This window comes from Eptesicus fuscus, chromosome 23, assembly GCF_027574615.1.
Source record: "Eptesicus fuscus isolate TK198812 chromosome 23, DD_ASM_mEF_20220401, whole genome shotgun sequence".
NCBI classification, from domain to species: Eukaryota; Metazoa; Chordata; class Mammalia; order Chiroptera; family Vespertilionidae; genus Eptesicus; species Eptesicus fuscus.
The window spans coordinates 2,306,158-2,329,594 of NC_072495.1; the positions used below are offsets into that span (position 1 = coordinate 2,306,158).

At 44.7% G+C, this 23,437-nt stretch overlaps 1 protein-coding gene across 2 annotated transcripts in view; it reads left to right on the top strand.

Moving 5' to 3' along the window:
• The window catches only part of JHY (junctional cadherin complex regulator), a 108,483-nt gene that overhangs the window by 64,487 nt on the left and 20,559 nt on the right, over window positions 1-23,437 (top strand). For both annotated transcript variants that reach the window (XM_028135773.2, XM_028135774.2), the window contains exon 3: window positions 13,218-13,873. In XM_028135773.2, the coding sequence (XP_027991574.2) occupies window positions 13,218-13,873 (656 nt within the window). The remainder of the gene's footprint in view (window positions 1-13,217; window positions 13,874-23,437) is intronic.

Sequence of the window (23,437 nt, forward strand, 5' to 3'; positions counted from 1 at the left end):
TTAATTAATCTTTTATAATGGGCTTAATTATGGCCCATTGGGTCTTGAAGGATATTGACAACAGGATATTAGGTAGAAGCAAAGTATTGTCAATAGTTAGGTTGATAGGAGTAGCCAACTTAATCTTGCCAATATCCAGAGTAGAAAGATCCCAGAGCTCATGGGGATATCCTGTGGTAAATGTTCAGTCTCAAGATTAGTTTCCTCTTTAAAAAAAAAAATGCTTTTATTGATTTGAGAGAGAGGAAGGGAGAGGGAGAGAGAAACCTCAACAGGCCATGCACCCCGGCAGGAGATGGAACTCACAACCCTGGCACATGCCCTGACCTGGAATCAAACTGGCGACCCTTCAGTGCACGGGATGATGCTCAGCCAACTGAACCACACTGGCCAGGGCAGTTTCCTCTTTTCGAGTTTCCTTTAAAATCATTACTTTCCTCAATTGATCTGCTTACTTCTAAACACATTTGACCTTTTGAGAAAAGGATATGTGGGTGTCATGAGCTTCAAGGAAGTCTTGTCCTACCAGGTGTATTGGGGCAGATTTGACTAGTAAAAATATATGTTGCCCCGTGACATTCCCGAGCTGAAAGGGAACAGATTCTGCATTAAAAAGACATATTGGTTAGCTATCCCTGCCTTTGTTTAGAAGTTTTACTCTGAGGGAGAGGGCGATGTGACTGGGTAGGGCTGAAACAGATAAAGCAGTCCTGGCATGGATAATTTCCCCCTTTGGGATAATTTCAGCTTCCTCTGAAGATTGGTAAGAAAGGAAAATACCCTCTCATAATTTTTGGAGCAGCCCTATGCTTGCTTCTGTTGCTTTTTTCCCTTTTCTCTTTTCTAAATGCCGTTTCGGTTTTCTGCCATCTTTCTCCAGATGTCCTGGCTTCTTGTAGAAACGGGTTCTCCTCTCCCCGGTGAAAGTCCTTGGGGAAGGTCTGCCCTGATTGCTTCATTATTGGAGCTGTAAATTCATGATTTTAGTAGCTTCATCCTTTTCCTTCTCTTGAATAGTTTTAGATAATTGATCAGCCAGAACTGCTAGCTTATTAGCATGCATAGTAGGCCAGTTTAATTTATGCTGTTCAACCAGAATTACAAACTCTTCATCTAATCCATCCAAAAATGGCAACTTGAGAAATGGGTAATTTCGGTGATTATTAAAGTTGTCTGGAGACAGATCTGAATGTTGTTTGAAAGTTTTCTTAAAGTGTTCAGAGAAATCAGGCCTGGTTTCGTGTCAGGTCTCCACTTACATTGCTGGGTTTCCTTCCCGTCTCTTTTGGGGGCACCTAAGGAGGGGCTTTGGTAAAGCCAGCGGCTGGTTCCCTGCGTTCATCCTGGTCTCTGTCTTAAAAAACCTGCTATAGGCTTTTTCCCAACAAGCCTTATGTAACGTTTGTGCTGCCTTCCTCTCGGAAACGAACAGGTGTATCAGTTGGGACAGGTCTGAAGAGCCAGGGTCTTGTGTCCTAATTGTTACACCAAATTCCTCGCAAGTCTGACGTCGGGGGGGAGGGCGGGGGGAGGACATCCCAGCGAGGTTTCTTCATTGTTTTCCACTCCAGGTCACACAGTTCTTACTGGTTCTCCCCTTCCTGGGACTGGCCTTTCCCTAAAGGGGCCACCAGAATGTCTGCTCTTTCTAGCTCACCCGGCTCAGCTATTTTTAGTTTCCTTTTCAGTCAGGGAAGGTGAAGGCAGGAGAGCAGGAAGAGAAGAAAGGAGAGGGAGGACGAAGGAAAGTAAGTCCACACAGAAAAGCTCAGAGCGTAAAGGACGGAGTGGAGTAGTTGGAAAAGAGCCAGGAGTAGGGTTGGAAGCCATTTTTAATTCAGAGACAGCCTCAAACTTTTTTACTAACTTCCTGGGGAAAAGAGAGTTTATCTGTGCCTTGTCTTGAGACTCCTAATTTTCAGTCAAAGTAAGCTTCCCATTCATTTTGTTTCATTTTAGAGCTGGCTTTTTCCAGTGGTGCATGCATAAAAATCAATTTGAATATATCAAAAGTTCCCCATTTTAGCCATCTTAACCTGTGATCATTTTTTAGTTAAATCTTTCCATTTCTTTGAATACTTACAAATAAAGCTCTGCATGGATTGTTGTATGTGAACCCTCCAAGAGTGCTAATAAGTGGCTGTCCCTTTTGGGGCTTGTTGGCCTTGGAGATACCATTTCCCGTTTCGAATTTAGTTTCCTTTTGAAATCTGTGAATCTGAATGAGCTTCTAGAAATATCATGTTGTGGGTGACAGGTTGCTGCTTGTGGGTTGACTTCCTTGGGGCTTTCACCTCCTGAGCCTCTAGAGCCCTCTCCTGTGCCTGGGGTCTCTCTCTGGCGGTCTAATACCGCCGTGGCTGGGAGCATTGAGTGACGGTCCCATGTGTACGTCCCCAGACAAGTCAGTTATTGTTACACTGTCCTGGATGTCCCTGTGTGATCACTTCGTGCCTTGAGATTTCCCAGACTCGCCCACTGTGATATTTAGTTAAGGAAGACTGCCCAAAATTGGGGCTGGAAGGAGTAGTTGTCCCTCTCATTTAACTAGCAAAGATTTTTTTTTTATTCAGACTCTTAAAAAGCAATCCCAATCGAAAGACCTACCCATAAAAACAAACCCCTTTCTCCTTTCTCTGGGTTAATTTTAATTCAACCAACCCTTATCTTCTGGTGCCACCTCGAGGGTTTTCTAAGAGCAGCTGAAGCCAAGTGAGGACTGCAACCAACAGCAGGAAGGTCTGGGCTTCCAAGAGAGACCTCGCCCGAGGCCACCAATATGAAGCCAGAGCCAGTGCAGCATAACGGGCCGCTGTGGGACCGAGCACAGGTCTGTGTCCGCAGGGCGGGCCCGGGTGGTTTTCTTTGGAATCCTGCTCACGTCATCAAACAGAGGAGAGGTTTGGAGTTTATTTGAGTCTAGGCTGAGGGCTAGCCCCGAAAGCAAAAGCTAGTTTGCAAGTGTCCGATGAGTGGTCTCCGTTCCTCTGAGGAGGAAAAGGAAGGGGGCTTTGGTGCCGGTCTGAAGGGGGAGGGCGTGAGGATGGGGGGCTTGGTGTGGAGTTTGGAGTTGCTTGTATCTGGGCACAGAACACGGGAGAGACATAGGAGCTAGCAACATACATTTGCATCATTAGAATTCACTGGTGCATTGAAGCTGCCGGAATTGCTGAAATGTCCCCGGTGGGTAGTGGAAGAAGAGAGAAAGGTCTAGAACAAGGCCCTATAAAGAACAGCAGACGTTTAAGAGTGAGCAGAGGTAGAGGTAGAGAGCAGAAGGTGAGACTACAAAGGAATTGCCAGAGAGGTCAAAAGCTGACTAGGATAAAAAAGTGTCATAAAACAGGAGACATGGAAATTTCAAGAAAGAAAAAATCAGTGAGCAAGGTCAAACTCTGCAGAGACGACAAGTAAACAGATGCTGTGAAAAGGGGGTGATATGTCACCTCATAGATTAGAGTTTCAAATGACTCAGAGAAAACTAAATACCAATAACACAAACAATAATATAAATAATATATATGTAAATGTGTGTGTCTATCTATATATGAAGAGACAGAGAAGGAATGATAAAATGTGGCAAAATGTTAAAAATTGGTGAATCTTGGTAAAAAAATATTTAGGAGCTCTCTGTGCTATTCTTGCGTCGTTTTCTCTAACTTTTAAAATAACTTCGAAGTTTGAAAATAAAAAGTTAAAGAAAAAGGTACCCATAGTATTAACAACTGGGAGGTTACTGGAGGCCTGAGCAGCGCAGTTCGGGTGGGTGGTGGGAATAGCAGAGTGGCTGCAGGTGCAGAAGGGAGATGAGAGATGGGGAATGGAGCGCCGACACTTTCAAGGTGCTGGGCGGTGGGTTAAGAGGGAAGTTTTAGCGGAGAATGAGATCAAGTGAGAGATTCTTTCATTTTTGTAACATTTAGATGCTGAAAAAAAGGTGAGAAACTAGAGATAGGGCTTTGGAAGAAAGAAGTCATGAAGGAATCAATGTCCTTGAGACCATTTAAGCCTCTGTATTGTCATTTTTAAAATACTGATAATTGATGATCATTCTCATCTTCTTTTCTTCTTTACAAGCCATGCAATCCCTCTGCACTTACCTTTCCATGTAGATCTTGCTGTCTTGAGTCATTCTGTGTGCCCTGAGAATCGTCACAGATCTTCCAAATTCCACTTCCGTGTGTACCCAGATCTGGACACAGTACTTAGCGAAGGGTCTGACTCTTGCAGGCCAGTAAAAGGGAGAACACTCCCACCAACAGATCCTTCCCAGGCAAGGAACATATTGTCAACAAAGAAATAGGAAGTTCTCCAATTAAGAAAAGCTTCAAAAGAATGAAATAAGCCCAGCTGGTGTGGTTCAGTGGTTTGAGCATCAACCTATGAACCAGGAGGTCACAGTTAGATTCCCAGTCAGGGCACATGCCCAGATTGTGAGCTCGATCCCCAGTAGGGGGCGTGCAGGTGGCAGTTGATCAATGATTCTCTGATCATTGATGTTTCTATCTCTCTCTCCCTCTCCCTTCCTCTCTGAAATCAATAAAAATATTTTTTTAAAAGGATGAAAGAGGATATTTTCCTTTATGCCACTCTTAAATTACTCTTGAGTTTGTAGGCAAGGAAAATGAATGGTAGTGTGAAAGGTGTGAAGGATCTTTGACTAATCTCCAAGTCTTTGGGATCATATCCTATATAAGCATCCCACGTTTCCAAAGAGCTATTAATTTGGTTTTGCCTCTAACACTACTTATATAACTATGCTTCTTTTAAAATCTGAACAGAGTCCTCCATTACTGATGCTGAAAATTAGAGCCACTTGATAAGTATGCTCTAAATTCTCTTAATATTATCAGGTGGAACTTATAACCCAACCTCATTGTACTCATGTATTTGTTTCTTTAATAACTTTTTAAAATTTATATTTATTGTTGAAAATATTACAGATGACCCCTTTTTTTACCACTGGCCCCCTCCACCCTGCTCCTGCTCCAACACCACCACTCCCTTGGGCCTTCACTGCACCGTGGGTTATGCATATGTGCATATATGTTCTTTGGTTAATCTCTTCCGACCCCCACCCCAAACCCTGCTTTCCCTCTGAAAGGATTTTTCCTTCACCAGGTTAGGGAAGTGTTCCATGCTCCTATGTCCCTCGATCTACTTTGTTCATCAGTTTATTTAGTTCATTAGATTTTACATATAATTGAGATCTTCTCTGACTGGCTTATTTTGCTTAGCATAAGACTCTTCAGGTCCCTCCATGCTGTCTCAAATTACACTTGACACACAATATTATATTATTTTCAGGTGTACAACCTAGTAATCACTTCGATAAACCTAGTATCCATCTGATGCCACACATAGTTTTTACAATATTATCGACTACACTAGAGGCCTGGTGCATGAAATTCGTGCACTGGGGGGGGGGTTCCTCAGCCCTGCCTGCACCCTCTCCAATCTGGGACCCCTCAGGGGATATCCAACTGCTGGTTTAGGCCTGATAAATCAGCAGTTGAACATCCCTCTCACAATCCGGGACTGGTGGCTCCCAAGTGCTCGCCTGCCTGCCAGCCTGATTACTCCCTAACCACTCCCCTGCCCAGCCTGATTGACGCCTAACTGCTCCCCTGCCAGCCCGATTGCCCCCAACTGCCCTCCTCTGCAGGCCTGGTCTCCCCTAACTGCCCTCCCCTGCAGGCCTGGTCACCCTTAACTGCCCTCCCCTGCAGGCCTGGGCACCCCTAACTGCCCTCCCCTGCTGGCCTGGTCACCCCTAACTGCCCTCCCCCACTTGCCTGATCACCCACAACTGCCCTCCCCTGCCGGCCATCTTGTGGAGGCCATCTTGTGACCACATGGGGGCAGCCATCTTGTGTGAGGGTGTGACAGTCAATTTGCATATCACCTCTTTATTATATAGGATTCCTGATGCTGTACTTTACATATACCCATGACTATCTTGTAACAATTAATCTGTACTTCTTAATCTCTTCTCCTTTTTGACACCCCCCACCCCAATGCCCTCTCCCACCTGACACCCATCAAAATGTTATCTGTATCTATGGGTCTGTTCTTGTTTTGCATGTTTGTTTATTTTGTTTTTTTATTTCACATATAAGTAAAATCATGTGGCATTTGTTTTTGTTTGTCTGACTTATTTCACTCAGCACAATGCCCTCTAGTTCATCCATGCAGATAGCAAGATATCATTCTTTTCTATGGATGAGTTATAGTCCATTGTATATAATGAACAACTTCTTTATCCATTCATCTATGATGAACACTTAGGTTGCTTCCATATCTTGACTATTATAAATAAACATATGGATGTACAGTACATGTCTTTTTAATTTAGTGTTTTGGGTTGTTTTGTTTTGTTTTGTTTTTCAGATACATACCCAGAAGAGTGGATTTGCTGGAAATTTCTTTATCTCTTGTTATAACCTCTGTTTTAAAGTCTACTTTGTCTGGTATAAGTATTGCTACCCCAGCTTTGTTTAAATCTTTCATTCCCATTTCCATGAAATATCTTCTTTCATCCCTTGATTTTCATTCTATGTGTGTCTTTCAATCTGAAGTGGATCTCTTATACACAACATATGTATGGGTGTTGTTTTGTTATCCATTCAATTCTTGTATGTCTTTTGATTGGGGCATTTAAGCCACTTGCATTTAAAGTAAATGTTGATAGATATATATTTATTGCCATTTTATTATTCATACTAGAGGCCCGGTGCATGAAATTCGTGCACGGGGGGTGTGTCCCTCAGCCCCCCTCTCCAATCTGGGTTCCCTCGAGGGATGTCTGACATCCTTCTCACAATCCAGGACTGCTGGCTCCCAACTGCTCACCTGCCTGCCTGCCTGATTGCCCCTAACCGCTTCTGCCTGCCAGTCTGATCACCCCTAACCACTCCCCTGCCAGCCTGATTGATGCCTAACTACTCCCCTGCCAGCCTGTTTGCCCCTAACTGCCCTCCCCTGCAGGCCCAGTTACCCCCAACTTCCCTCCTCTGTCAGCCTGGTCACCCCTAACTGCCCTCCCCTGCAGGCTTAATCGCTCCCAACTGCCCTCCCTTGCAGGCCTGGTCCCCTCCCAACTGCCCTCCCTTGCTGACCATCTTTGACCACATGGGGGCAGCCATATTGTGTGTTGGAGTGATGGTCAATTTGCATATTACTCTTTTATTAGATAGGATAGAGGCCTGGTGCAGGGGTGGGGGCCCTGAAGGGTGTCCTGGATCAGGGTGGGGGTTCCCTTGGGGTGTGGGGCAGCCTGGGCGAGGGGCCTGTGGTGGTTTGCAGGCCAGCCACGCCCCTGGCAACCCAGGTGGAGGCCCTGGTATCTGGGATTTATTTATCTTCTGCAATTGAAACTTTGTAGCCTTGAGTGGAGGCCTGGGCTGGCCAGGGTGTGCGGAAAGCTTGGCTTCCTCCATCGCTGGGGGCAACTCAAGCCTCCTGCTCTCTCCAGCTCAGTTGCTGCCGCCATTTTGTTGGGATTTATTTATCTTCTATAATTGAAACTTTGTAGCCTTGAGTGGAGGCCTGGGCCGGCCAGGGTGTGTAGAAAGCTTGGCTTCCTCCATTGCCGGGGAAACCCAAGCCTCCTGCTTGCTCCATGGCCACAGCCATCTTGGTTGGGTTAATTTGTATACTTGCTCCTGATTGGATGGTGGGCGTGGTTTGTGGTGTAGCGTGGTGATGGTTAATTTGCATATTACTCTTTTATTAGGATTTTTTTCTTCTTCTTAAAGAAAACCATTTAACATTTCTTTTAATACTGTCTTGGTGGTGATGAACTTCTTTAGCTTTTTCTTGTATAGGAAGCTCTTTATCTGGCCTTTGATTCTAAATGATAACTTTACAGGGTGGAGTAATCTTTGTTGTACAGTAGATCCTTGTTTTACATTACTTTGAATATTTCTTGCTAATCTCTTCTGGCCTGCAGAGTTTCTGTTGAGAAATCAGCTGAGTCTTTATGGGATCTCCTTTGTCAGTAACAAACTGCTGTTTTCTCACTGCTTTTAAGATTCTCTCTGTCTTTAACCCTTGGCATTTTAATTATGATGTGGACCTTTTTAGGCTCGTCTTGTTTGGGACTCTCTGCCCTTCCTGGGCATGTGTGTCTTTTCCTTCACCAGGTGTGAGAAGTTTTCCATCATTATTTTTTCAAATATATTTTCAGTTTCTCTCTTTCTCTCTCTCTCTCTCTCTCTCTCTCTCTCTCTCTCTCTCTCTCTCTCTCCTTTTCTTTTCTCTTCTCTTTCCAGCACTCCCATGATGCTCAAAGTTATCCCAGAGGCTCCTAAAACTATCCTTGTTTTTTATGGATCCTTTTTTCCTTTTTGCTGTTCTGATTAGGTGTTTTCTGCTTCTTTATCTTCCTATAACTGATTTCATCTTCTGCTTCATCTACTCTATGGTTGGTTCCTTGTAATATAGTCTTCATTTCAGTTATTGTACTCTTTTTTTCTAATTATTTTTTATATTTTCTGTCTCCATTTCCATGTTTTCTATCTCTTTGTTGAAGTTCTCACTGAGTTAATTTACTCTTACTAAAAGTTCACTGAGCATCCTTATAACCAGAGTTTTGAACTCTGCATCTGGAGGATTGTTTGTCTCCATTTGTTTAGTTCTTTTCTGGAGTTTTGTTCTGTTCTTTCATTTGGGACAGGTTTCTTTGTCTCCTCATTTTGGCTGCGTCCTGTGTTTGTTTCTTTGTATTAGGTAGAGGTGCTATGTCTCCTGGTCTTGGTAGCATGGCCTAATGTGGTAGGTGTCTTGTGGAGTCCAGTGGCACAGCCTCCCCAGTCACACAGACTGGGCACTCCAGGCATGACCCCTCTGTGAGCTGTGTGCACCATCCTGTTGTAGTTGAGCATTAATTGCTGTTGGCACATCTATAGGAGGTGTTTACCCCCAGGCTTATTGGTTTTGAGGTCTGGTGAGACCACAATTAAGGATCAGCTGTGCAGGCCTCACCCCACATAGGAGGACTTGCTTCAGTTGAGTTCTAGTGTCTGGTGACGCCACCCCTTGAATGTGTTGCTTGGGAGGTGGTTGTGTAGTGCTTTGGCATGGTCTGAAGCTGTCCACCAGGTACATTGGCTCTGAGGTCTCCTGGGAGGTGCAGGACAAGGTAAGCCACCCAGCATGAGCTACAGTGTGATGGCTGCTACTTGTGCTGGGCGTGGAGGTACCCAGGAGAGGACAAGCCAAGCTGTGAGCGAAGGCTGGCTGCTGCTAGTGCTGAACCTGGGGCCACTTAACGAGATGTATGGGGCCACAAAGAAGCCAGGTCCTGCTTGTTTGGGGTGTGTGAACCTTGGAGAGAGTTTAGGAAAGTCCGCACAGGAGCCGAGGCAGGCTGTTTGTATGAAAAAGCCACTGGAGGCGCTTTTGGTGGGCCTGCAAGGGGGATTGGGTGGGGTCTCAGGGAATCAGTAGGGCAAGGTCAACAGAGTGAGACATTGATGGAGACTCAGATATGGCACCTGCCTGCTGGTTCTGCCGGGGGAGGCTCAGCACAGAAACAATGGCCTCTGCCAGCACTCCGTTCGTCCGGGCGAACGCTGCCCTCCAGGGGTCTGCTTCCCCGCCGGAGCTCAGAGTGAGTGAGGCAGAACAAGTCCGTGTGCGGCCCCTTAAGAGGGACTCCAGCAGCCTCCGTCGCACTCAGCCAAGATCTCTACTGCTTGTCTGTTTTTTAAAGGGACCACAGTTCTGCCACCTTGAAACTGTTTTTTTATTAATTTTAAGCTATTTAAAAATATATTTTTTTTATTGATTTCAGAGAGGAAGGGAGAGGGAGAGAGAGATAGAAACATCAACGATGAGAGAGAGAATCATTGATCAGCTGCTTCCTGCACACCCAACAACGGGGATCGAGCTCACAACCCGGACATGTGCCCGGACTGGAAATCAAACCGTGACCTCCTGTTTCATAGGTTGGTGCTCAACCACTGAGCCACACCGGCTGGGCTCCACTGATTTTACAGCCAGAAGTTATGGGGACTTCCTTTCCTAGAAGTGGAGCCTGGGCTGGGGGACCTGGTGTGGGGTAAGACCCCTCACTCCTCAGTGGGGACCTCCACATCCAAGACATCCCTCCTGATTTTCAATCACTATATGTGGTTGTGGGGCCAGCCATGTTTCGGCCGCTTTCACCAGCCTCCATGTAACTCCTTTTTATACCCTTAGTTGTAGGACTTCCATTCAGCTAGATTGCAGGCAGTTCTGAATGATGAACTTCTTGGTTGAGATCAGAGCATATATTCTCCGCTCTGCTTACGCCATGTAAACAGCGAAGCCATGGAAGACGAAACGTCTGGGTGCCGCCTTTCACGGGGTTGGGGGAAGCTTCTCTCAGATGGCCCAGTGGGAACAGACAGTAACTACGGTCGGGTCTCACCAAGAAATTATCACCCTCGCATTAGGCACCAGGATGCCGGGCGCTGACAGTGCGGCCGGAGGACCCAGCTCTGTGTGCGCCGGGAAAAGCTCCAGCCATTAAGCAGTTGCTCTGAGTGCATTCAGCATGGGCTGACTGTGCCTGTGGGCAACAAAAGAACCCCAGTGAGAGCCGATGAAATAGAGGGTTTCAGTGCTGATGGAGATTAAATAGCCTGAGAAGGGCTTCGTGTATTAACTTCAGGGAACTCAGGCCTTACCACCTAAAGTGTGACACCTGACGCCTCCATTGTAGGTTAATAAATCCTGGGTAAACCACAGATCTCAAGTAGGCTACTGGGAAAGTAAGAGAAATCACATCAAGCCCATAAGTGTCTTCCTTTCTGGGGACTGAAATGCCACCTCGGGGCACTTACATTCATGTGAATAGCGAGTTTAACACTTGAGACGAAGTTTCATGAAACGATGAGTCCTTGACCTTGTTGCCAATGCGCCCCGGGAAGAACACTGTTGTAACCTGAACTGTCAGCAAAGGTGGAACATGACTAAACCCAAGATTTCAGGTCTGTACCCAGGAAAAAAAATTCGTAATAGGTTTACTTTTCCTTTTTTTTTTTTTTTGGTGGAAATGAGGAAAGAGAACTAAAGCAAGTACAGTTGGATGGCAGCAAAAATAGAGTTTCTGGTCACTTATTTTTCTAGCAATTAAAAGACTGAGCAGGTATGAAAAAGATGACCTTATCAGCATCAATTACATGTTTAAAGATCCCAGCAAAGGGTCTTCTTGCCTGACACGGACAGTGATGCCAGCCATGGAAAGAGCCCCGTGCTTCATGAGCACACCTGTGAGACTGTAGAGAACAGGTTTTCTGGATCCACCGCAAGGAAGGGTGCTCTTGGCACCTGCAGAGCCTTCTCGCCCACAATCCCACGTGGCTCAAGGCACTGCCTGGGAGGAAGGACTTGTCTTTCCCTTTTTAAATCATTGGTTTGAGAGAGAGGGGGAGAGAGATCAGTTTGTTATCCACTTATGGATGCATTCATTGGTTGATTCTTGTGTGTGCCCTGACTGGGGACCGAACCCACAACCTTTCTCTGTATGTACCAGGAAAACCCTCTAAACAACTGACCTACCCAGCCAGGGACACAGCCGGTCTTAACTGGAATACAGAAAAGGAGGTTTTCTTTTTTGGAGCATCACAGGTAAAAAAAAAATAAATTAAAGTTTAGAGGAGCTAATCAGAATTAGGCCAGTCCTCCAGAAATCTCCAATTCCGAAGAGAACATACTCTAAATTTCAAATTATAAGCCATTCTTACTTTAAAAATCTGATGTAATAAGTAAAATTCTCTATTATGTTTTAAGTAGTCTTCCCCTTATCATTGCAATGAGATTTCATTCAAAATAGAATACCACCTAAATAATCAAGAATAGGATGAGTCTTAGCGATTATATCAGGAAAGTGAAATAAAAGTTGAATTCATTGCAATACTTTGATCATTCTTCATAGCAAGCTAAACAGTTTAAGCAAAAACATGATTTACTTACTTTAAGCTTCTTTTTCTCAAATGATCCTGGTAACTTGCATATTTTGATTAATGTTTTGTGGATTCAGACCACAGAGCTTTCATACGCGTGTGTTCAGAAAGGAGACATGAGCCACAGTTATGTACCAGGCAGATGCATATGGCCACCTGACTGTCTTCAGTGAGCAGTTAATCATTCTTTCCAATGGCTTCTTAGCTCAGCGAATTTTTCACAAAGTAATGAGTGCTTTATTCCTTGAAAAATATTTCTAAATGACTTAGTATATAGTGTATCTATTGTATCAGGAGTACATTTTGTTGTTATAAGACTTTGAAAAGCATGAAGACTGTTGTGAAGTTGAAATACTTCCCCCAGATGTTTGATTGCCTACGTACAGGCTACGTTAAGGAACAGAAGCAAAACAACCCTTGTGATTTCACAGACGTCCTATCAGAGTGCAGACTCTTATAAAATCCAATTTGTTCCATCTGGTGAAGAGGTCATTTCTAGCTGCTAAACTACATGAGTAAAAGATAAGATAAGTGAAGTGTATTTCATACTAAACTTGTGCCTGGTTGGTAAAGCAAATCATTAATGTTCTTTCTAGTTAATATTTTTAAAATATTCATATTCATTAAAGTAAACTTGCCCTAGCCGGTCTGGAGCATCAGCCTGCGGACTGAATGGGTCCTGTGTTCGATTCAGATCAAGGGCATGTACCTTGGTTGCAGGCTCAATCCCCAGCCCTGGTCAGGACTCGTGTGGGAGGCAACCATTAGATGTGTCTCTCTCACAACAATGTTTTTCTCTCTGTGTCTCTCCCCCTCCTGTCCACTCTCTCTAAAAATTTGTTAATCCTCACCTGGAAAAATATCCCCGGGTGAGGATAAATAAATAAATAAATAAATAAAGTAAACAAATATTTTGCATTTTCTTTGTATGCAGCTCTTTAGAGGTAAAGCTTCTCTCCCCACCCCAACTTAGTAACATTTCATTTTATAAGATTTTAAGTCAAAGTCTTGTCCTTGATAGAAAGTCCATTCTAAACTCTCTATTTCTCTCTAGAAAATGTATAATCTAAAATCGCCAGGAGGAGTCGCCGAGCTGTCTCCTCTCATGGCCTGAGATCCAGAACCTCCGTGGTCTCTGTCCCCTTTCAAAGCCACGGTCACCTTCCTGCGAGTCTCAGCTCCTCAATGAAACACTAATTTGAATGTGTGAAGAGTGCCGATCTTTTAATTTTACATTAACCCAAACTATCTTTTTGGAATTACCAGGAACACTGGTCTCAATACGAAAGTGCGACATCGAGTCAGGAACCCAGAGGGCGGTCTCCCGAAGCGGCCCGTGGCCAGCAGCCTTCCAGAAGAGCAGCCGGGCACAGGGCTCGCACCCAGCAGAAGAGCAAGCACGGCCTCAAGTCTTTGGTGACGGAGGAGCTGGTTTTCAGTCAGGGAAACCCGAAAAACACCCCCAGACCGCAACAAACTCAGAACAAGCCTGGCGATGCTTCCAGAAGGCATGAGACAGCGGCAGTCACGCACGCCCCCCGCAGGGACTTGCAACACTCAGGGGCTCCTCGGGGCCAGGGTCCCCATGGGACCTCCCACAGATTCGCTCCACCACAGCAGACTTTTGACAAGGTGTTATTATATAAAAATGCTCCTGGCTATCACTCAGTGATGACTTTTAATAAAAAAAGAGGACGCAAAGACCAAGAAGAGGACAGAATTTCATACCAGCAGCTACACATGAACACTCTTTCCCATGTGGACTTGAACTACCCTAATGGACTCATTAAGAGACAAGTGCCCCTAAGTTACAAAGGCTCTCAGTCTGCTTCTAACGTAAATGTTAACAGAGCAACTGAAACTAAGAAGCAACCCAAACCAACTTACACAGAGACCAGATATAAGAACTTGGAAATATTATGGTAAGAATGCTATTTTCTCAAGTGGTTTTCTAGAGGAGAAAGACATGAGAGGAAGAATGGGAAGTGGCGGGGGGTTGGGGGTCATGGCATGGTCAGAGGAAAGGAAAAATTTACCTAACAACATTCTTGGCTCCAATTTCTGCCTAAAATAGTCCACTTTTCATGTATTTTTTTTCTTTTTCCTTGTCTCATCTACTGTTTGCACTCTAGTTAAACCAGAGGTTGGAGGGAGGGTAGGAGGAGAGAAATATGAAAGACCCAGGCTTGGAATTTTCCTGTCTGCCACTGGCCCCATCTCCAATGGATTATGACGATACACCAGCCTTATAAAAGGAGATGAGGAATTCTCTCCTATTTTGCATTCTCCAGGATACTTCTATTACTTGAAGATTTCACAGAATTTTTTGTAAAACTATTCAAGTAATATGTACTTTTTGTTTCACTTTGTTCTATTGTTTGTAGGCAGATTTCAACTTTCACTACTCACATTGATTGTGATACTCATATATTTGAATTGATTTCTACCATCTTGACTGGTCCTTCTTCTTTGCATCTTTTTTTTTTTTTTTTTTTGAACTGATAGAATATTTTTTGTTACTTTTTCCCTAGAAAAAGGGAAATGCATATTTATCTTTCTATTGGAAATATATATTCTCTTTCTATTCTTTTACCTTACTTACTTAACTACTCTGGTGTAAAATTAATATTTCCATTCTTCTCTAGAATATATTCCATATCAATGGATCATTATTACCAGATCACTATTTCTGCCACACATATTATATTTTTGTTATATTATCCAAAACCCTATATCTCCAAAACTAATCATTACTTTTATTGTTATACTAGAGGCCCGGTGCACGAAATTCGTGCACGGGGGCAGGGGGGGTGTCCCTCAGCCCAGCCTGCACCCTCTCCAATCTGGGACCCCTCAAGGGCAGTCGGACATCCCTCTCACAATCCAGGACTACTGGCTCCCAACTGCTAGCCTGCCTGCCTTCCTGATTGCCCCTAACCACTTCTGCCTGCCAGCCTGATCACCCCCTAACCACTCCCATGCCAGCCTGATTGATGTCTAACTGCTCCCCTGCCAGCCTGATTGCCCCCAACTTCCCTCCTCTGCCGGCCTGGTCACCCCTAACTGCCCTCCCCTGCAGGGTTGATCGCCTCCAACTGCCCTCCCTTGCAGGCCTGGTCCCTCTCAACTGCCCTCCCTTGCAGGCCTGGTGCCTCCTAACTACCCTACTCTGCTGGCCATCTTGTGGTGGCCATCTTGTGTCCACATGGGGGCAGGATCTTTGACCACATGGGCGCAGACATATTGTGTGTTGGAGTGGTTGTCAATCTGCATATTACTCTTTTATTAGATAGGATAGAGGCCTGGTGCACGGGTGAGGACCAGCTGGTTTGCCCAGAAGGGTGTCCCAGATCAGGGTGGGGGTTCCCTTGGGGCATGGGGCGGCCTGAGCGAGGGGCCTGTGGTGGTTTGCAGGCCAGCCATGCCCCCTGGTGACCCAATTGGAGGCCCTGGTATCTGGAATTTATTTACCTTCTACAATTGAAACTTTGTAGCCTGGAGCAGAGCCAAGCCTCCTGCTCGCTCCATGGCCGGCAGCCATTTCTGTTGGGGTTTGTGTATATCTTCTATAATTGAAACTTTGTAGCCTTAAGTGGAGGCTTGGGCTGGCCAGGGTGTGCGGAAAGCTTTGCTTCTTCCATTGCTGGGGGCAACCCTAGCCTTCCGCTCTTTCCAGCTCCGTGGCTGCCGCCATTTCTGTTTGGATTTGTTTACCTTCTATAATTGAAACTTTGTAGCCTTGAGTGGAGGCTTAGGCCAGCAAGGGCAGGCGGAAAGCTTGGCTTCCTCTGTTGCCTAGGAAACCCAAGCCTCCCTTCTGCTCTCTGTGCCCGTAGCCATCTTGGTTGGGTTTATTTGCATACTCGTTCTGATTGGCTGGTGGGCATGGCTGGTGGGCGTGGCTGGTGGGTGTGGCTTGTGGGTGTAGCAGAGTGATGGGTAATTTGCATATTACTCTTTTATTAGGTAGGATAGAGTCAGTGATGTTTTTATTCTTTTTTTTATAGAATTTAGTGGGCTGATATCTATATATATAAAAGCCTAATATGTTAAGTGTCTGACCGAGCGGTCGACCAACCGGTGGCTATGACGTGCACTGACCACCAGGGACAGATGCTCCAACCAGTAGGTTAGCTTGCTGCTGGGGTCCAGCCGATTGGGCCTGGGCAAGACGGGGCCAGACAAGCCCTGGAGCCTTCCCATGGTCATTTCTGTGGTCCCTCCCTGGCCACTGGCCCCTAGCAGCCCCAATTGGGACTGGGTAAGATGGCCCTGATCAGCCCCAATCACTGGCCAGGCAGAAGGACCCCACCCGTGCACAAATTCATGCACCGCACCTTTAGTTAGTTAATAAAATTATATAGGTTTCAGGTGTACAATTCTATATACATCATCTTTATGTTGTACTAGAGGCCCGGTGCATGAAATTCATGCAGGGGGGATGTCCCTCAGACCAGCCTGCATCCTCTCCAATCTGGGACCCCTCGAGGGATGTTCGACTGCCCGTTTAGGCATGATCCTGATAGGAGTGGGCCTAAACGGGCAGTTGGACATTCCTTTCACAATCCAGGACTGCTGGCTCCCAACTGCTCACCTGCCTGCCTTTGCCTGATTGCCCCTAACTGCTTCTGCCTGCCAGCCTGATCACCCCCTAACCACTTCCCTTCCAGCCTGATTGATGCCTAACTGCTTCCCTGCCAGCCTGATTGCCACTAATTGCCCTCCCCTGCAGGCCTGGTCACCCCTAACTGCCCTCCCCTGTAGGCATGGTCACCCCTAACTGCCCTCCCCTGCAGGCCTGGTCCCCCCCAACTACTCTCCCATGAAGGCCTGGGTTCCCCCCAACTGCCTTTCCCTGCAGGCCCAGTCACCCCCAACTTCCCTCCTCTGCCAGCCTGGTCACCCCTAACTGCCCTTTCCTGCAGGCTTGATCACCCCCAACTGTCCTCCCTTGCAGGCCTGGACCCTCCCAACTGCCCTCCCCTGCTGGCCATCTTGTGGTGGCCATCTTGTGTCCACATGGGGGCAGCCATCTTGTATGTTGGAGTGATGGTCAATTTGCATATTACTCTTTTATTCGAGGGGTCTGTGGTGGTTTGCAGGCCAGCCACGCCCCCTGGTGACCCAAGTGGAGGCCTGGTATCTGGGATTTATTTATCTTCTATAATTGAAACTTTGTAGCCTTGAGCAGAGGCCAGGCAGGCCAGGGTGGGCAGAAAGCTTCGCTTCCTCCATCGCCAGGGGCGACCCAAGCCTCCTGCTCTCTCCAGCTCTGTGGCCACTGACATATTTTTTGGGTTAATTTACTCGCTCCTGATTGGCTGGTGGGTTGGCTTGTGGATGTAGCAGAAGTACAGTAAATTTCTGTTTCTCTATTATAAGGTAGGATTTTGTGTTCACCACCTCAAGTCATTTATCCCCACCTTACCTTCCTACCTCTCCCCACCTTTTCCTCTGCTCGTCACCATGCTGTTGTCTGTGTCTACCACTTTTGTTTAATCCCTTCACCTTTTTCACGCAGCCCCCCAAAACACCTCCTCTCTGACAGCTGTCATTCTGTTATCTGTACCTATGAGTCTGTTTCTGTTTTATTTGTTAGTTTATTTTGTTCATTAGGTTCCACATATAAGTGAAATCATATAGTATTTGTCTTTCTCTAACTGTCTTATTTCATTTAGCGTAATACTATGCAGGTTGATCCATGATGTTGCAAAGGGTAATGTTCTCTTTTTTATGGCTGAGTAGTATTCCATTGTGTAGATGTACCATGCTTTTTATCCACTCATCTACCAATGGGCTGCTTGGGCTGCTTCCAAATCTTGGCTATTGTAAATAACACTGCAATGAACATAAGGGTACATACATTATTTCTGATTGGAGTTTTGGATTTCTTCAGATGTATTTTAGAAGTCAAATCTCTGGGTCAGAAAGCAGTTCCATTTTAAATTTTTTGAGGTCACTTAATACTGCTTTCCACACTGGCTGCACCAATATGCATACCCTCCACATCTTCACCAACACTTGTTTGTTGACTTATTGATGATAGCCATTCTTACCGGTGTCAAGTGATATCTCATTGTGGTTTTAATTTGTATTTATCTGAATATTAGTGACATTGAGCATACTTTCATATGTCTATTGGCTACCTGTATGTCCACTTTGGAGAAGTATCTATTCAGGACCTTTGCCCATTTCTTAATTGGACTGTTTGGTGGGGAGAGGTTGGTGTTGTTTATAAGTTCTTCCTAAAGTTTTAATATTAAGCCCTTATCATAGGTATCATTGGCATATATGTTCTCCCACTCAGCAGGTTGCCTTTTCGTTTCATTGATACTTTCCTTTGCTGTACAAAAACTGTGTAGTTCAATGTAGTTCCACTTGCTTATTTTTTCTTTTGTTTCTCTTGCCCAAGGTGATATGTCAGAAAAAGTATTACTATGAGAAATGTCCAAGATTTTACTTCTAGGATTTTTATGGTTTTGAGTCTAACATTTAAGTTTAATCCATTTTTATTCTTGTGTATTGTGTAAGTTGGTGGCCTACTTTCATTTTTTTTTTGCACATATCAGTCCAATTTTCCCAACACCATTTATTGAATAGACTGTCTTTACCCCAGTGTGTGTTTGTGCCTCCTTTGTCAAATATTAACTGACCACCGTAAAGGCATGGGATTATTTCTGGGCTCTATTCTATTCCACTAGCCTCTATGTCTGTTTTTATGCCAGTACCATGTTGCTTTGATTACTATGGCCTTTTAGAATAGCTTGGCTTGCCAGTGTCCCTGACTGGATATATGCTACCCTCCTAAAGTTTCCTGTTTGAACTTGGCTCTGAGAATCTTTGCAAGTTTCTTTCTGAAGCAGAGTGCCTTAACAACGCACGTGACCTGTCCTTGCTCTTGATTGGAGCTCAGGCACACGGTCTTTCCCGATTGGCTAATTCAAAGGGAGGGGTTGGCCCTTGCTCTTTCAAGGGGAGCAGCAAGCCATGCGGCCACACGGCGGCTGCCAAGTCACAGTCCAAAATGGAGGCTGTCTAAACTATTCTTTGACAGAAAAGATGATTTGTTTATTCTCACAACAAATAAGGAAAGAGCAAACTGAAATCCCTAAAAGATAGACAGCCACAATTATATTTCAGACAAACAGACAGAAATCTCACTAGCTGTTTCTGGAGGCTGAACCCTGAGAGGGAGAGCAAGAAGAGCCCCCAAGATGAAGAATTCTTGGCAGCTGCTGGGACGTTCTTGCAATCTCTCTCACACTTTCAACCCCACCACACACAACTAGGCTTCCCCGAAGCAAGACTTGCCTCTTCTTTCAACAAGTTAAACAACAACAAAGAGGCACACAAAAAAAACATCAACACTCTTATACAGGGTCACAGAACACACTAAATGTTTACACCAGAGAATGCCCAGCATTAAAATTACCAAAGCAGTGTCTTTTGTCCCCGGTTCGGGAACTGCCCCTCTCTAGAATTTCAGTACACTCCCAAAGGACTATTCAAAAATGGCTGTAGACATTTGTTAACTTCAGAATAGTTCTGAGACAGTCTCTCAAAATCTTTTTTATTAATTTCCATCTTATTGGAAGAAATTTTTTTTATGCTTTTCCTTAGAAGCTTCTAGTTTCCAAATCAAGATATGCTTCCCATATACTCATTCAGTTTAATTTCAGAGCCAGCATTTTCTAATTTCTGCATGCAAAATATTAACATAGGTACCCCAAACAGACTGCATTTTTCTTGGCCATTCCTCAGTTAATATTTTCTAGTTAAATCTTCTCATTTCTGTAAAGTACTTGCAAGTAAAGGCTTCTTATCAGGAGTATTAAATGAGGGCTGGGGTCGTGGGAGCTTCTAGCCTTGGAGGCACAATTTCCCATGTTAATTTTTTTTTTTTTTTTTGATATCTGTAATCTGAGCAAACTTTAGATATGTTATGTAGTAGGTCAAATGTGGCCTCAGTTTCTCTCCCGGCTGTCTAAAACCACAAAAAGTTTTGGGGCCCGGGCAGACCAACCCTTATGGTGGCCCCCAAATAAGCCATTTAGTTAATCACATTTGCGTCGGGACTTCCAGATGGGGCTCCTGAATTTCTGACACCTTCACAAAATTCTTAGTCACCTAAGAACACCTCAGAATTGGACTATTCTTTAAAAATAAAAAATGTTGCCCCTTTATCTTCAGAGCTGAATGAGTTCAGCTCATTTATACGGCGAAGGTTATTTTTGCTCAGACTCTCAGCAATTCCAATTGAAAAGCCAAAATCAAAACCAGCCACCCATTTTTTCCTCCAGTCCCGCCTTAGCCTGGGTTCTGCCAACCCTTAACCTGGGGTTCTGTCAACCCTGGTTCCACCTCAAGGATTTTAAAACACAGCTCAAATAAAGTCAGACCCTCTACCAAAGCAAGGGAAGGTCCTGGATCCAAGAGACAACTCACCCACGTTCACCCAATGGGCGGAGAACCGGTGGGCTCAATGGGCCCTTTGCTGGATCCTAGCTCCAAGTCCAAGTCCAAGGGATGATCCTGAGTGAGTTTTCTTTGGAATCCTGCCGACTACGCCAAGTAATGTTAACGAAAAAAACCATTGAAACCTGTAAAGAATTTTTGTGAGCTTATTTGAGCCAAACTGTTGACATATGCCGGGAAGCAGAACCTCAATGAATTGAGATAATGCTCCAAGGAATGGCGGGTTACATCTGTATTTATACATTGCAATCAAAGGAGGGACATAGGTGGGTTACGTGAAATTCATTGGTGACGGATTAAGGAGGTGGGATAAAGTCAAACGGTGGGAAACCCCTGGGATTGGATAAAAAGTAAAATGATGGACACATACTTAGGTGGGTACAGGAACAATTAACATGATAATGAAGGAATTTGAGGCATCCATCCTGGCGCCCACCACATTTGGCTGTGCCTCAGGGGCTCCAGAAAAAAAAGGAAGTTACAAGTTACCCAGACATCTCACAGATATGTTATCTTAGAGGCAAAAAGGCAAATGGGCTCAGGAAAGATCTAAGTTGGTCTTTGTCAGGGAAAATATCAGCCTAGGAATGACTGCCCACTATAACCTGTTTGTAGTTAAATATTTAATTTTCAGACCATCTTTTGTGGTTATTTTAGGCCTCTGAGTTTTCAAGATTGCCACACAGGCCTCCCCTGAGTTTTTCAGGTTAGCATGTGGCTCCTTTCGTTCACATAAGTTTCTTGAGTATTCTTATAACCATTGTTTTGAACTCTATTTCTGATAAATTGTTTCCCTTCATTTCTTTCATTTAGCTTTTTTTCTGGAGATTTCTCCTATTTTTTCATTTGAGGCATGTTGCTTTGTCTCCCCATTTTGGGTGCCTCTTTGTGTTTGTTAAGATCTGCCTCTGCCTCCCTCTGCCGGCAGCTTCCTGTTTGGCCAGGTCACTGGAAGAGCCTCTGGCAGCACTTGAGTTGCAGGAGGTCGGTTCTCAGTGAGTCACCAGGTAGTGGCTATTGCTTCCCCCGCAGGCTGATGCGGTGTGGAGGTGATTGCTCCACCAAAGAAAGATGGCACGTGCAGTGTGGGAGAGGGACTGGGCACAGGGATCCTGGTGACTTCCCTTCAGCTTCCTCCCAAGAGCCACAAACCCAGTCTCTCCTCACAGGACTGGAGTCTGCTTCACCCTCCCTCCCCCGGAGCCCAGGGTGAGTGGCTGCCAATGAGCTGTGTGTGTTGGCCCTCTAAGAAGGTGCCTGTATCTCCAGGGGACTTTGTCTCTCCCCGGCAGACAGAAACCCCACTGCTTTTCACACTGGATGTTATGTGGGCGCTTCTTCATGACTCTGATGCCCTGGGCTGGGGAGCCCGGCATTGGGTTGAGACCCCACTCTCCTGAGGGAAAATTTTTGCCGCTGATACATCCTTCCAGAAGCTCAGCCACTGCCTGTCGGATCGGGCCAGCCCTTTGCACTTCCCCACCCTTCCTACCAGCTTTGACGGGGCATCATCTGCAAACCCTTTGTTATAAGACTTCTATTCAGCTGGTCTTCATGGTTATTCAGGTTGATTGCTCTGCATTTTAGTTGTAATCCCAGTTTGATCCTGGGATGAGGTAAATGTAGCTTCTACCTACTCCACTGCCATCTTGGGTCCCCTCGAGTCAATGATGGTTTAGATTTAACTAATTGCTAATTAATGTGGTTTTTAAAAAAATTTTTTAGGGATTTCAGAGAGGAAGAGAGAGGGAGAGAGAGAGAAACATCAATGATGAGAGAGAATCATGGACCAGCTGCCTCCTGCATGCCCCCTACTAGGAATCAAACCCACAGCCCGGGCATGTGCCCTGACCAGGAATGGAACTATGACCTCCTGGTTCATAGGTCAACTCTCAACCACTGACTCACACCCACCTGGCTTTATTGTTTTGCCTCATATTCTTTCTTCTATTTTATTCTTTTTTCCTGAAGTGGATTCTCTAGAAGTTCTTTCAGCAAGTATGTGTGTCACTGGTATGCCAGGGTGTTATCCGCATCTAGAAGGGTTCAGGAATCTGGAGAAGGAGCTTTGAGTAAATTAATAAAGAGACTAGACATGAAATATAAATTTGGAAGGCATTTTTGGGGAGCCAGGGAGGGCTTAGCTTTAGTAGCTGAGTTCTCTGAGTCTCTGGACCCCTCACTTTATATTAACACATTTTGCCCTATAGCAAAGCAGATATACAAAACAAAGGTAGATTATCAGGTTGGGGGAACTGCCCTCAGCTGTCTGGCAGCAGGCAATAATATATGCAGATTTTCAGGTTTGGGGAAATGCTTTCAGCTATTTCAGCAGCAGGTAATATGATTCAGCCCTGCTGAAGCCCCAAGGTTCATCAACCTTTGATGAACTTCTTGCATTTATGACCTGCTGGAATTAGCCTCCAGCACTGGTAAACTTACCTGCAGTTACTTTATCCTTTATCTTAAAGTATAGTTTAACCTGATAGAGAATTAACCTCTTTAAAAACATTATTTTTCTTTCTCCTAGTTTGTGTTCTTTTAAAAGTCTTTTATCAAGATAATTATTCATTTTGTTTATAATCTGTCTATTTTTCTCTTGTTGGTTTTAAGGTCTCTTGTTTGCTTTTAGTATTCTGAAGTTTCACTGTGAATTATCTAGGTATGAAATTTTAAATCCTAATTGTTATTCTTCTGTGATTCCCTAAATCTGAGGATTCATCTCTTTCATAAATTCTGAAAAATTACCACCAATTTTCCCTTTGAATATTATGTCTTCCATATTTGCTTTATTTTTCCTCTGGAAACACCAAATACATGTATATTAGATTCTTTTATTTTAGACTCTGTGTCTTTTTTAACTCTTTATTTTTCAGCTGTTATCTCTCTGTGCTTCTTTCTGAGAAGTTTCCTCTGATGCATTTTGCAGTGCAGTAACTCTCGTCAGCTGGGTTAATTCTCATGAATGTACCCATTGAGTTATACATTTTAATGAGGGTAATTTTTCTGTC